The 15619-nt window shown below is 47.7% G+C and overlaps 1 protein-coding gene across 2 annotated transcripts in view; it reads left to right on the top strand.

Moving 5' to 3' along the window:
- rg (A kinase anchor protein rugose) overlaps nt 1-15619 on the top strand; it is a 344807-nt gene that overhangs the window by 110492 nt on the left and 218696 nt on the right. For both annotated transcript variants that reach the window (XM_075878095.1, XM_075878093.1), the window contains exons 2-5: nt 10848-10952; nt 14027-14153; nt 14445-14545; nt 15126-15221. In XM_075878095.1, coding sequence (XP_075734210.1) covers nt 10848-10952; nt 14027-14153; nt 14445-14545; nt 15126-15221 — 429 coding nt within the window. The remainder of the gene's footprint in view (nt 1-10847; nt 10953-14026; nt 14154-14444; nt 14546-15125; nt 15222-15619) is intronic.

The raw sequence follows: 15619 nt of genomic DNA, 5'->3' as shown, positions 1-15619 counted from the left end.
GGCAGTCAGCATCTGTTGGTCACCCGAAATATTTGCGTCGCAAGAGGAATTGCAGAGCTGCGGGGAGGCAAAGCAACGGTTTTGCTCACGAATTTCAGCAATGAGTACAAACATGTGAACAAAGGAACAACGGTCGCATTTATCGAAGAAATTGTCGAAGCCACCAGTGCTTTCGCCCTCGCCGATTCTGCGGAACCTGCTCAGTTGAACCAAGCCCCTCCCATAGCTTTCGACGTCAATCCCAGACTTCCGAACGATAAGCAAGAACAGCTCAAGGCCCTGCTCCTGCAATACGAAGATTGCTTTTCGTCGTCATCGAAAATTCAGCAGACCCCAATCACGAAACATCGCATCATAACCGAAGAAAATGCCAGACCACTCCGTCAGAGTCCGTACAGGGTTTCGACGCGAGAACGTGAGGCCATGAAGAGACAAGTTGATGAAATGCTGTGGGATGACATTATCCAGCCGTCCAAGAGTCCATGGGCATCCCCCGTGGTGTTAGTGAAGAAAAAGGATGGGAACCTACGTTTCTGCGTCGATTATCGCCGCCTGAACAAAATCACAAGAAAGGACGTGTATCCCCTCCCACGAATAGACGACGCACTTGATCGGCTCCATAACGCCAAGTACTTTTCGTCAATGGACCTCAAGACTGGCTATTGGCAAATCGAAGTCGACGAAAGAGACCGAGAGAAGACGGCGTTTATAACACCGGACGGCCTCTTTGAGTTTAAGGTGATGCCCTTCGGCCTTTGCTCAGCGCCTGCAACGTTTCAGCGCGTTATGGATACAGTACTGGCAGGATTGAAGTGGCAGACTTGCCTTGTGTACTTGGACGACGTCGTCGTGTTTTCCTCGAGTTTCGACGAGCATCTTCGGCGCCTTGAAGCTGTACTTCAAGCCATCAAGACTTCCGGACTCACACTGAAGCCAGAAAAGTGCAGATTTGCGTATGAGGAGCTCTTGTTTCTGGGGCACGTTATCAGCAAGTCTGGAGTTCGTCCCGATCCACGGAAAACAGCCGCCATCGCCGACTTCCCGCCGCCCACTGACAAGAAAGCCGTGCGCCGATTTCTGGGCCTGTGTGCCTATTATAGGCGGTTCGTGAAAAACTTCGCCCGCATCGCCGATCCTCTCACTAACCTTACCAAGGCCGACGTGGAGTTTAAGTGGGAAACGCCGCAGGAACACGCTTTCCAGGAGCTTAAACATCGCCTCCAGACGCCTCCGTTACTTGCCCATTTCGACGAATTTGCCGAGACAGAAATACATACTGACGCAAGCAGCGTAGGTCTTGGCGCCGTCCTTGTGCAGCGGGCTGACGGATTTGAAAGGGTTATTAGTTACGCCAGCCGATCGCTATCCAAAGCAGAAGCAAATTATTCCACAACAGAAAAGGAGTGCCTCGCCATCATCTGGGCTACGTCGAAATTTCGCCCCTACCTCTACGGCAGGCCCTTCAAAGTTGTGAGCGACCACCACGCATTGTGTTGGCTAGCCACCTTGAAGGACCCCTCAGGTCGCCTCGCACGATGGAGCCTGAGACTTCAAGAATATGACATTACTGTCATTTACAAGTCCGGCAAAAAACACTCCGACGCCGACTGTCTCTCTCGTGCGCCTGTCGACCAACCGCTACCCGACGACCCGGATGACGACTACTTCTTAGGAACGATAACTACCGACGACTTCGCTGAACGACAGAGGGCCGACCCGGAACTTAAGGCCCTAATAGAATACCTCGAAGGCAGGACCGCCGAAGTCCCGAAGGTATTCAAGCGCGCACTTGCGTCGTTCTTGCTACGAAACGGTCTTCTACAAAAGAAAAACTTTTCACCGCTTCGAGCTAAGTACCTTCTTGTGGTGCCTTCAGCTCTGCGACCAGAACTCCTGCAGGCCCTTCACGACGATCCGACGGCAGGGCACCTCGGTGTTTCTCGCACGCTCGCGAGGATACAAGAAAGGTACTACTGGCCACGTCTTACCACCGACGTCACTCGTTACGTGCGAATATGCCGGGACTGTCAGCGACGCAAGACACCGCCGACAAGGCCAGCGGGACTTCTGCAGCCAATTGATCCACCTTGCCGACCTTTCCAGCAGATTGGTATGGACCTACTGGGGCCGTTCCCGACGTCGGCTTTCGGAAACAAGTGGATTGTGGTAGCTACCGACTACCTCACCCGCTACGCCGAGACAAAAGCCCTGCCAAAAGGCAGTGCATCCGAGGTAGCTAAATTCTTCGTCGAAAATATCGTCCTACGTCATGGCGCCCCAGAAGTCCTTATCACCGACAGAGGAACGGCATTCACTGCCGACTTAACTCAAGCAATCTTGGCATACAGCCAAACAAACCACCGCCGGACGACAGCGTACCACCCACAGACCAACGGCCTCACCGAGCGGCTTAACAAGACGATCGCCGACATGCTGTCAATGTACGTCGATGTCGAACACAAGACGTGGGACGCCATTCTTCCGTATGTGACCTTCGCATACAACACGGCGGTGCAGGAGACGACGCAGATATCTCCATACAAATTGGTCTACGGAAGGAGCCCGGCAACGACGCTCGATGCCATGTTACCCAACATCACCGACGAAGAAAACCTCGATGTGAGCGAGTACCTTCAACGCGCCGAAGAAGCCCGACAACTTGCGCGTCTCCGTATCAAGAATCAACAGACGACCGACAGCCACCGTTACAACCTTCGACGACGCTTCGTGGAATACCAGCCCGGTGAACGTGTTTGGGTGTGGACGCCGATACGCCGACGTGGACTAAGTGAAAAGCTTCTGCGACGGTATTTCGGACCGTACAGGGTGGTTCGACGGCTCGGCCCACTTGATTACGAGGTTGTCCCCGACGGCATCACGAACTCTCAACGACGCCGATCGCGACCTGAAGTCGTCCATGTCGCGCGCCTCAAGCCGTTTCATGCGCGTTAACAAACTGAACTAGTGTTTTTTTTGTATTATTGTTGTATCGTAATTTATTCATTGTACTTCCTTGCATTATTATTGTACTTTCATCTTTAGTTAAAGCATCGGGACGATGCCTTTTTTTCAGAGGGGGGCAATGCCACGTTCCATTTCCCAAGTTTTTGTTATCGTCCAAAAACACCGCATGATTCTCAGCGCAAACCGCGCCTGCAGTTTTCTAGAAGGTTCCGGACTGTAGTAGATCATTTCGATAAGATCACGCCCACTGTGCGAACGGTACAGGTTGTTCTGGAACCTACGCTAACGCCAGCGATAACGCTAGAACATTCGACGGCAAGAGTATAAATGCCGACGCGCTTCGCCGCTTGTCAGTTGTTGATCGAAGGCCGACGCTCCGTTCGCCGCTATCAGTCCGAGACTGCTATCTGTGCGAGAATGCTGCTGTAATTGGACTTTCAGTTTACCGGGCACAGGTTCGCCCAAATAAACAGTTCAATTCCAACACGAAGTCTCCTGTCTTCAGCCACGTCACGACCCCGTGACATTGGGATTGCGCGAGCTGACGAATGGACGCATCATTTTTTTCCCCCTTTGTCGTCACCCGTCAGCGTAGCTTTCAGCGCGCTCATTTGTACGAGAGAAGTGAAGTGCTTGCAGCGTGCGGCAAAAAATCTGCTCCTACTTGAAGGGTTCCAAATATTTCCGCGCCAGTCGATTGGCGAAGCAGTAAGCTCTTCTGATGAAGCAATTCGATGATTACTCGGAGAAGCGTTGCAGGGCTCCTTTAGGAAAAGCCGGATGAAATTCAATCCGCCGTGGTAGTGTACTGGTTAAAGTGCTCGGCTGCTGACTCAAAGGTCGCGGGTTCGATCCTGGTCGCATTTAGATAGAGGGGAAATGATAGAGGCACATGTGCTGTGTAATGCCAGTGCACCTTAAAGAACCACATATGGCCGAAATTTCCGGAGCCCTCCACTACGGCGTCTCTCATAATCATATGGTAGTTTTCGGGCGTTAAACCCGACATCTCAATCAATTATTATTATTGGATAAAAATCAAGGTTTGAGTCGGAATAGAAACTAGCACTTTTGTATTCCATACAAGCGTTCGGCGAAGGAACTAGGCCAGTGCTTGAAGTAGCTTTGAAAGAGACCCTATAATGTCGTCGTGAAGGGTCATAAGTCGCGTTAACAGATGTTACACTGCGTGGCAGGAAGCGGGGTATTGAAACCGCGTGTTGCGCCATGTGAATTTCTGAATAAGTGTATAGTTGAAAGCTGTGAATTACACCGGGCCGAACTGTGATTCACCATCATCAGCTACAAGGGTCAACAAAGTTAACAGTCGCTTACCTCACCTATCATGTGATGACGGTGATGGCGATGATGACGATGAGAAAATAGTCACACACGATAGTTTTTGCATTGTAGTCATGGTAAACGAAAGAATAAGAAACCCTCCGAGTCATTTTGTTGTCTTGATGTCATTGCCGCGGCTGAAAATTGAACTAGTGTTTTTGTACTGCCTAGTGAAACCTTCTAACCATAAGCAGCTGTCGAAACACACACACACACACACACACACACACACACACGCACACGCACACGCACACGCACGCACGCACGCATGCACACGCACGCACGCACGCACGCACGCACACACACGCACATGCACGCACGCGCTCGCACGTGTGTGTGTCGCCCTCCTGCCTAAACGTAGGAAGTAATAAACATTTTCGCACGTTCATCCGTCATTTTTCAAAGTATATATATTGTTTGCATTTATCTGATACAACCTGCTTTGCGTGTAAATTCAGCGACATTACACTTTTTTTTTCGAAGCTTAGCCAGCTAGTTTCATCTTAGATCATCTGTACATGTTCGAATCGCAGTTTTACGAACACCTTTGCGAGTAGATAAGATAAAAATGAGAGAAAGAAGTGCCTGTTCCTTTTCTTCACCTTTGGTGGTTTGACTCAACAATAGGGAAAGGTAGCTGAATCGAGTTTTTGGTGTTGTATTTATGTTGACGGGAAGCTCGATGCGTTCACAGTCGCAGCAACACTGCGGCTTTTTTGTTTTGTTTTTTACCTTTCGCATTTGCGCTCAGCGAGAAAGGCGTGCACCACGTGATGGCTTCACGCTCCCGCGCATGTTTCGTGCTGCGGCCAGCGCTCTCTCTCTCTCTCTTCTCTCTCTCTTATCTCGGGGGATTGCCTTAGCGCTACTTATCAAAGGAATCACGTTTCGTATCTGCCACGGTCTCGGGAGAAGAAACGGACAGGCAACGCTGTCTTCTGTAAAGCGTGCTTTGCCTGAGAAGCAGTCGTGTATTGCGAAAAAGCCGAACGTGCGTAGGCCGCCAAGTGTTTTTTTTGGCGAGGAATTAGGGATGATGTGGCGTGCGGCCACTTCGCTTTGATGATTGCATTGGTTCTTATAGAGTGCCATTTGACAGGGTGTTTTCCTCTGTGTAACAAGTTTTATTATCTTTTTATGTTTCTTGGTTGAAATTTGATGCGGAAACTTTAAACTTTGTGTTTTGCCGCTTGCTTGTTCGTTTTGTCGTCTATTTTGACTACAAAAACAATCCTATAAGTAATGAATACGTAGGGAAGCTCATTTTATAACGTACTTGTATTTAAATGTTTGATATTTGAGGCCTGATGCGCCATAATGTCGAAATTCAAGAACTGATCTGGCCCCGCCACGGTGGTCTAGTGGCTAAGGTACTCGGCTGCTGACCCGCAGGTCGCGGGATCAAATCCCGGCTGTGGCGGCTGCATTTCCGATGGAGGCGGAAATATTGTAGGCCCGTGTACTCAGATTCGGGTGCACGTTAAAGAACCCCAGGTGGTTAAAATTTCCGGAGCCCTCCACTACGGCGTCTCTCATAATCATATGGTGGTTTCGGGACGTTAAACCCCACAAATCAATCAATCAAGAACTGATCTGCTTATTCGAGCGGGGCACTGTATTTCCGTGCTGCTGGCTTTTCCGGTTGACTCAAGCACATTTCAACGTTTCTGTTTTTCAGATGTTAACATTAACATTTTATTTTCACATGAGGCATTTGATCCGCGAACCAAACAGTGGGGAAAAAAGTAATTTCCTGCTTTGATTTGGCGTTTACTCTCTCAAGGGAGAACGATATGATAACTAGGAGCACCCTGTGCGTCCCACGTCAGCCTTCCCTTTCACTCGGACCTTTTTTCACGTTTTGTTTCCCGCCATATCCCCTACAGCGCCCGCGTTCTCTAGTGATTCGCGTTCGCACCGAAGACAGTAAGAATTGCTGCTTCTCCTAGGAGCAGCAGCAGCAGCTGTAGCGGCAGCAAAGTTTCCTCGCATCGGCCTTGCCCTGTTTCGAGCGTACGAGGCGCGCCTCGGTGGCAGTCGTCCCGGGACGCGCGCCGCCGTGTGCGAACAAACGTTAATCCCGCGCGGATCGAACTGGGATGGGAAGGAAGGAGATTGCCGCCCCCTTTTGTTAATCGAAATGTAAGTCCTTTTCTCCCAGGAATTTCCGAGTAATCCGAGGAGCGATGGCGCTGAATGCCGCCTCCTGTTCTCGCTCTTAATTCTTCCTTTGTTGCCGCGTATCTCCCTGTACGGCTGGCGAACGGAAAGAAGGAGCACTCAATTTCGTCGCGCGTTTCGGGCCTCGAGTGGTGCGTGTGAGCGCGCGCCTCTCTTCTTTGGGCTGCGTGTTCGCGTTGATTTTTTTTTTGCGTGGTCCTGGCAGTGTTGCGGTCCTCCATCTTTGTTCGCGTTGTTGCACAAATAAATAGAAGTTGCTGTGCGCGCCCTCTGTGCGACCTATCGTGGAGGCTCCTTTTTCTTCGAGGCGACGGTCGTCTCAGTCACCGGTCGAAGAGACCCAATGCAGCCTTATTTTTTACTTCTTTCTTTTCTTTTTTATGTCGCTCACTTACTGTTCGCTTCTTCTTCTTGAAGGCGCAAGGAAAGAAGCTGCCACGAACGACCGTGCGATTAATCTTTTTCCTCCCTCCTTCCTTTTAATGCGACAATTTTTTCTCTTCCCTCCGTTTCGCTCAGGCTGTCTTTTCCCAGTCGAGCAGCACAGCGTGGGCCGAGCGTGGAGAGTACGGAGCAGATCTTTTCTGCTTTCTAAAAAAAAAAAGACGAAAATAAGAGGTTGGGAGGACAAAGAGAGAGAGAGAGAGAGAACAACAAAAATTCAAAAATCTCTTTGCTTTCTCGCAAGCACCGTTTGTGCACTCGTCAAGTGGCAGACTACACGCGCGAGCGGTCGATGAGCGTACGCTATCTCGCAGCTGATTTCTTTTTTTTTTCTTCGCCGTCCAATTGCCGAGGCGGCCGAAGCACCAGCGGTGGCCTGATTGCACTTTGATCCGTCCAGGCGTGCGCCGGTGGTGTAGTTCGCTCCCGATCCGGACATCTCTGGTGGCGCCCAATCCCGCGTAGACACTCATGCGTGAAAGAAAGAAAAAAAGAAATAAGGCGGAGGGGAGATAGCATGCGCCTTTTTTACCGTACAGGCGCAGTTCTGAAGATGCACCCGCGCGGTACTGGAAAAGAAGGCGGGAACTAGCGGCTCGAACAAGCCGAAACACGTTCTGTCGGACGCGTTCATTTTCGCGCTCTTCCATCGGCTTAATAGACAGGCGTGTGAGGCACCAGTCTGGCCAGATTCAATATCTGGCCAGAGGCTTTAGGAGCCGCAGGGACCTTTATCGACTGGCTGGCGCACGTAGCAGCGATGGAGCGCGCGCCCGCCCGCCCCGCTGTGCATGGTATTATCGCGTTCAAGTTACGTTCCCGTTCTTTCCGTGTTTCTTTTTGCGGCGTTCTTCGATTTATTTGCTCTAGTGATGGTTACGCTGTGCCTGTTCTGTGGCTAAGATGAAGTAATGCCGTTTGCGAAGGTTCCGAAAGACACAGATGTTGTCATCTTTTGTTCGTTAGCACGTTCCCTGCGTTGGAGCGTGACCGAAAATTCGGGGTACGCGTAGAATGGCGCCAGGATTAACGAGATTACCGAATAAATATTGAGTCACAGTCTTGCAGAACATGCGTACTGTAGTTGAAATATTGATGTGACGTCATCTTTTATTCAGTTAGAGGCTTTGATTCACGCTAGTTGGTTCATAGCTATAAGAAGGCAAATCGCGTGTGAGACAATTGACGAAGAACGCGCGCCAGAACCGAGCGCTGTGTGTGGTGTGTGTACTTCGTGCCTTGTCTCAGTCCCGGTGTGCCTTAATATTACCCTCCTGTTCGTTTTTGCACTGTATTGTATATCAAAACGTGAAAGCTCGTCTGATTGGCTTCCTCTCTCGTGCACTTTCGTTTGTCTTCTGGGTTCATTTTTTGTTGTCTCTCGACTTCACCGAAAGTAGTGTCTTCAACTGTGTTAACTTTTTCGAATAGACAGGCTTGAACACTGCGCTGTGGCCTCCTTACCTCGCTGGATGTATCTATCCTTCATGCACCGAACGCTCAAATCTTTGACCAAGTGTCGTTTTCTAGCCGACCAAAAGGTGCACTTTTTCATTGTGACACGGTTATGTCATGCGGTGAAACACTTTTCACGAATTGCGCACTGCGGTAAAGCATGATCTTACTTCCGAGGGCGACGGTTGCAAGTGGACCGTTGTCGTTTCTTCGTTGTTCTCTTTACGAGCTATACATATTCTGCGTAATCCGTACCTCTCCTTTGAATGAAAGTGTCTGCTTGCGCTAACTTCGCTGTGATCATTAGTCATTTTCGTAGTGACGCTGGTTGAAAACTTAAAAAAAAATACCGCACGAACCAAGAATACGTATCGTTCAAACGTACCTCTAAAAATCAACATAGGTGACACCCATTGCATCTCCCGTTTGTTCAACATAATATTGTGTGACTGTAATTTAACCTCATCGCCTAGAAAGTGCCAGAACGACGCTGTCTTGCGACGTTCATGAAGACGGGAAAATCAGTGAACAGTGCAGTTCGAGACATTCCACCATGTTGCGTTCCTTTCTGTCTAGCGTTGCCGTTTTTTTTTTTTTTGGCGCTGGCCCCGTCAAGATTTCTAACCACTACCAACGCGTCCAAACGTCAATTTTTCTACCCTGACTCCGTTGGCCGTGGCGCTGACTAATCTAATTCATTTTCCGACCGAGAAACCGGATTCCAGGGACCCGCACGGCCTCTTCGACGGCGTGTCGTCAGTTTTATCCCCTGTTCCCCACGGTTCTGCTTCTCACTCCGCGTACTGCCAACATCAAACACTTCAAAGATACCGCGGCAAACGTATAACGCCACTTCCCTCGCCCGTCACGAGAACTACGGAGAAAGAAAAATCTCGGCATGATTTGTTCGCCGCCAAGCATCCTCTCCGAGAGCTGCGTTGGAAGAGGGGTTCAATTGATCGTCGGTCTTCGCGCCTCGCTTGTTTCGCCGTTGGACTAAGTGGATGGCACTGGGTGGAAGCGCGGAAAAGAACAAGAAAACGCTGCCGCAAACGGCAACAGCCGTACCAGGAGAGAATGAAGACAACGAAGACAACTGGGAACGAGAAGAAGAAACGCGGGAGCTGCCTTGGCGGCGTGTCTTTCCCGCCGCGAAGGCGACGCGTGGTCTGTGTCGCCTTCGCGGCGCTAATGAACGAGCCCTGTCGCGCGCGCGCGAAGGAGAAGCCCCGTGTTGCTTCAGCTGCGGTGGCGACGGCCGAGGAGAGCGCGCTCGATCCCTTGTTTGTTCGGCGCATCGATTGGGCTTGTGCCGTCGCTTGTCCGCGCGCGCGCCACTGCTTGTTGTTTACCGGCCTGCCGATTGCGCCCCGTTTCCCCATTTCCTTTTCTTTCTTTTTTATACGTGTCCCGTTTCTCCCTATGTCGTCGTCGCCACTCCGTTTGGGACGATCGCCGAGTCTCGGCTTTCGGAGCCCAGCGAACAAATGACCCGCGCGCGTTTGTTCTTTTTTCTCCGTTCCGCGTCCCAATCTCGATCGCTGTTTTCGACTCGTCTTTCTATCGCGAAGTAGTACGGCAAGCTTTTTGCAGATGTATATGCCGTTTCTTCTACTTTATTATTTTTATTTTTCTGGGGATGTTCGTTGGCAGTACGCCCCCCATTAAATTATTCCTCGATGCTTGCCTGTCACTCTATAATTGACTTTTAGGCAGTGTCAGAAGATTGAAATCAATAAAACAGTCCTTGAATTTCGGCTCGTTCTTTTGTTTTTGTTTTTCGTTTTTGTTCGTGTCATAAACTGGGGCACACTTTTGATGTCAGATATGTTTAAAAAAAAAACAAGGGTGACATGTTTTACAACGTGCAGCTGAAGCATGATTGCATATTTCAAAGCATGACATGTTTGTAGTTACACAATTTCATTTCTTTAGGAGTTCTCGATATTTCCTTAAAATTTTATTCTTGAGAAAGATATTTGAATCGCAAAGTTGTTTTTACCGTGGCAATACCTTTAATCGCGTGTGTGTGCGTGTGTGTGTGGTGGGGGGGGGGGGGCGTGTGGGCGTGCGTGAGTGTCAGGCAGAGTTATCTGCTTTTAGTGCTTTCAATGCTGGGACTGAATGTCTGCTTAAGTAGAATTGAATTGAGATTTCTCCTATGTTTTTATTGTAGCATTAGGTGTACCTGGTTTTTGCCAGTAACATTTAACAGCAACAATAAAAAAACCACAAGTTTAATAACTGTTATTTCAAGACTAATAGACTGAATAGACTATTTCAAGACTGAATAGACTATTTTAAAAGTCTGCTTGAATAAAGCAACCTTGTGATGTAGGATTGCGTCATGAGCATGTTGAATAATATGTAACTTGTGCATTGCAATTCATTAATCATCATTCTTATTTTTATAATATTAGTTGTATCCTTGGTCATATCTCTTTTATCTTTTGTCATTTCAGCTTGTTGGGGGCGAATTCGACATGGAGCTAAATTTTGTGATCCAGCATCCCCAAAACATCCTCCATATGTTAGATTTATTGGACCACTGTCCTTCCAGCCTACAGGTAAGTGTTAGAGCTTTCTATGCTATGATCTTTTCAACTTTTACCTCGTTTCATTTACCTGAGAGCATGTTATTCAAGCTCATCATTACAGGTATACAATCATGTTAAAAATAATTATGTACACACACATACACTCTCCATTATTTGCAATTGTTTTTTCTAGGCACTTTTAAACTGAGTTGCAATGAAAATGCTCTACAGTCATCTGCGGTACAATGAAGTACAAGTGCAGCATCCTTTTTGTTCCACCAACTTAATTAAGAGTGCAAAGTAAAACAAATGCAAACAGTGCAACATTATTCTGTTGCGCTGTTTGTATAACGTTTAGGAGGCCAGTGCAAAAAAAAAAAATGGCAGCATATTCACGGGGTGAATGATGGAGAGTGTGGCGAAACATCCGTCCGTCCATTCGTTCTTGCTTCCGTCTGTCCATGCGTCCGTCTGTGTGACCGTCCGTGCTTCCATCTGCCCGTCCGTGCGTGCGTCTGTTCGTGCGTCCGCACGTCCATACGTGCGTCCGTCCCTGCGTTCGTCCATGCATCCGCCTCGGCGTCCGTCCATGCGTCCGTCCGTCCGTCCGTGCAGCCATCCGTACGTCCGTCCATGTATCTATCTGTCTGTGTGTCCTTTTGTCCATCTAGTCAATACTCCAAGTATCACCATCTCGCATCTTTTCATCATATATGCGTCCCTCTGTGTGACCGTCCGTGTGCGCATCTTCCCGTCCGTGCGTGCGTCTGTTCATGCGTCCGCACGTCCATCCGTGCGTCCGTTCCTGCGTCCGTCCCTGCGTCCGTCCATGCGTCCGTCCGTTCGTGCAGCCATCCGTGCGTCCGTCCATGCATCTGTCTGTGTGTCCTTTTGTCCATCTAGTCAACACTCCAAGTACCACCATCTCGCATCTTTTCATCATATATGCGTCCGTCTGTGTGACCGTCAGTGCATCCATCTGCCCGTCCGCGCGTGCGTCTGTTCATGCGTCCGCATGTCCATCCGTGCGTCCGTCGCTGCGTTCGTCCATGCATCCGCCTCGGCGTCCGTCCGTCCGTGCAGCCATCCGTGCGTCCGTCCATGCATCTGTCTGTGCGTCCTTTTGTCCATCTAGTCAACACTACAAGTACCACCATCTCGCATCTTTTCATCATATATGCGTCCGTCTGTGTGACCGTCCGTGCTTGCGTCTGTTCATGCGTCCGCACGTCCATCCTTGCGTCCGTCCGTGCGTTCGTCCATGCATCCGCCTCGGAGTCCGTCCATGCGTCCGTCCGTCCGTGCAGCCATCCGTGCGTCCGTCCATGCATCTGTCTGTGTGTCCTTTTGTCCATCTAGTCAACACTCCAAGTACCACCATCTCGCATCTTTTCATCATATATGCGTCCGTCTGTGTGACCGTCCATGCATCCATCCGCCCGTCCGCGCGTGCGTCTGTTCGTGCGTCCGTCCATGCATCCGCTCTTGCGTCCGTCCATGTGTCCCTCTGTCCATGCGTCCATCCGTCCGTGCAGCCATCCTTGCGTCCGTACATGCATCTGTTTATGTGTCCGTTCGTCCATATAGTCAACACTCGAAGTACCACCACATCGCATCTTTTCATCATATATTCCGCATATAGAAGCACCGCCATTCAGCGGACATTCCAAGGACTAAACGAGAGGTGGCACACGCACACTTTCTTACGGCTTGCGCTTCTTGTCTACTTCCCACCTTTAACCACCTCGAGTTCATGGTATATACTAGTTCACTGTATTCATGGCACTGCGGCTCAACGCTCGCTAGACCTTTCTAAAACCAAGGAGGTTACGCCCAGCGAATATAACCTAGCAACCCTTTCTTGTCAGATTGTGCTCAATGTACATGCGAATGGCTGCTAATGGGAAATGAGAGACAGAAGAAATCGGCTTTTAGCTAATGCGCACGCTGCGAATTTTTTTATTCTTCAACAACACACAGGAGATATCTCCCAATGGCACCACCTTGCAGGTCAAAGCGTAAGACTGGTTACGCACTACGACTACGACGAGGGATGCACGGGTGCCGCTTTAAAGAACTTCACCCCTAAGAGGCGTGCGATAAACAAATGCATAGTTAGATTCTGATTTAATTACGACCATGTTGTATAGCAGTGAAGTGTCTGCATTGGCTGATAGTAGCTAACAATTAGTAAAATATTTGCAATCATCTAGCCATCATATTGATACTGGCAAATAGATAGCCAATATAATCTGTCATTTAGCCTGTGTTAGCCAACATTAGCTACTGATAACCTGTACTGGTAGTTTTCAAGCAAATATGGTAGTAGCGCTGAGCCAGAAATATTTATTATACTCTGCTGCAAAATGTCAATTTAATATTTGTTCAGGAAGACTTGTTCACAAATATTATAGTCAAGTTACCTTGCTTATACTTTATGCAAAAGCTTTACTTTGGGAGCGAGCACCTTTTAAAATGCATGAGAACAAATGCTTGTTACTCTCAGCATCTTCTAAATGAATTTCAAGGAACCTCTGGTGAATTAAAAAAAAATTTAAATATGTAGGGATTGTCGACATAAATCGCTTCTTTACTGAAGCAGTTGTCAAGTTTTAGTGAAAACTGTTGGACCTCAGAATCCCTTCGGCTTCCAAATACAAAGCCTAAAGTAGAAAGTTTTCAACTCTGTAGCCTAATAAAGAATCGCTCTTTGGCAGATCCGTAAAGTGCACTTTCTGTATATACAGTAAGCTTTCATTAAGGGTGCACGTTAAAGAACCCCAGGTGGTCAAAATTTCCGGAGCCCTCCACTACGGCGTCTCTCATAATCAAATGGTGGTTTTGGGACGTTAAACCCCACAAATCAATCAATCAATCAATCAAGCTTTCATTAAACATAACCTGAAGGTACCGGGAAAATGTGTTCCATTTAACAGGAGTTCCTTTTACTGAGAGGTGAAATGGGTTGCAGCATTCAAGTATGACAACAATCATATCAGTGGAAGTTGTTTCATTTAAGCGGCAGTTTCATTTAACGGATTCTGTTTACTGACAGTCTACTGTACTAAATTTATGATTTTATTTTTCAATTTTTTGTTTTACAGGCCGAAGTGTGGAGTGTATTTATTGCAATCCTTAAGAAAAGTATGAGGAACCTGCAGGCGTGCACTGAAGTTGGACTTATAGAGCACATTCTCCAGAGGTTCTCTCAAGTTGAAGAAGTTGTTGCAGGTAGGTGCTTCGTTGGAACTGACTTAAGACCAAGGACATCTCACTAATGTGAGAAAAGTAGCCCACAGACTTTTAAGAATGATAGGCCTCTATGGAAGGAAAGTCTTTTTTGTTTCTACTATTCTGCAGAACATACTTGTATAATTTTTTTTGTTTCTTCATTCTCTATATAATTTTCCACCTTTCAAAACCAGATGCAGGCCAGCCTGTTACTAGATTTTACCTGCATAAACGAGCGACATTTGTCTCAGTGTGCACGAAATTCACATTTCTTCTCTGCTTTCATTTCAGATCTTGTCATAGAAATGTTGGGGGTTTTGGCAAGTTACAGCATCACAGTGCGAGAGCTCAAGTTGTTAGTTGGATGTATGAAGGCGACTGGAAACAAATGGGTCAGTCACTGCTCGAGTATTTCTTGTTTTATATTAGTAATATACGTCTCACTAATCACTGCTCACTTTTGTTGAATTCGTAAACCCTGAACCTGAGCCTTGGTTCTGCTTTTGTATTGAATGTGCGGAATTTTTCATTTATCACTGTTGCGTGGTCGTAAAGTCTACATGGTTTAGAAACAGCGTACTATACAATTGGTTTAGGCATTATTAGCAAGTATTGTTCTCTTTCTCTATTGGCACTGATCTTTATAAATACATGTAAACTACAAATAACATGAAGACAAAGTCAACGTACCTTTAAGCACTTCTTATTACCTCATAATTAATTTTCATGTTGGTCACATTCATTACAGGCTTGGCATGGTGCACATTAATCTAAATTGAAAGCTTTACCGACGAGAACTAATCTGTCATGTTGGTTATGATCACTACCTGTCTTGCAGGCTCCATATTCACCAGCATGAAAAGTTTCACTTCGCGAGAGCTCATCTATTTCTTGCACGATGGAAGAAATCAGACCTTTTTTTTTTCTTCTTGACTAAACCTTTTAAAGCCATCACCCCTGTCCGTTTTCCAGCCCAGGCACTCCGTGAAGCTGATGTCCGTCCTCCGCCAGATGCCCCACAGGCAGGGTCCAGATTGCTTTTTCAGTTTCTCTGGAAAGAAAGGGGCGGTGAGTACTTTAACTTACATACTGGCTGTTCAAAAAAAAAAAAAGAACCCGAAAAAATAAAACAAATGTAGTGATGAAGAACAACTCCCTCTTGTTTTTAATGTTGCCTTCACACTGTTTTACATTTCTTTTTTAATAAATAATAGCATGAACCAGTTCACTGAGCAAGCTGAGTTATTGACACACAGTGAGGTTAGGAAACTGGATGAGTTAGATTACATTCATTTGTTTTACAGCACAGAAGGACACAGACAAAGAAAACACTGGATAACACCAGCATTATTGATACAGGGTATTTTTCCTTCCCCTTTGACACGCAGCAATTGTCCAAGCAAATTAGCTTGTTTCTGCGACAGAAGCACATATGTAGCTGTGAGACCTACCAAGGTGTGACCTCA

This window comes from Rhipicephalus microplus, chromosome 2 (genome assembly GCF_043290135.1).
Source record: "Rhipicephalus microplus isolate Deutch F79 chromosome 2, USDA_Rmic, whole genome shotgun sequence".
Lineage (NCBI taxonomy): Eukaryota > Metazoa > Arthropoda > Arachnida > Ixodida > Ixodidae > Rhipicephalus > Rhipicephalus microplus.
The sequence above is the reverse complement of the archived record's forward strand: the minus strand, read 5'-3'. Positions and strand labels throughout refer to the sequence as shown.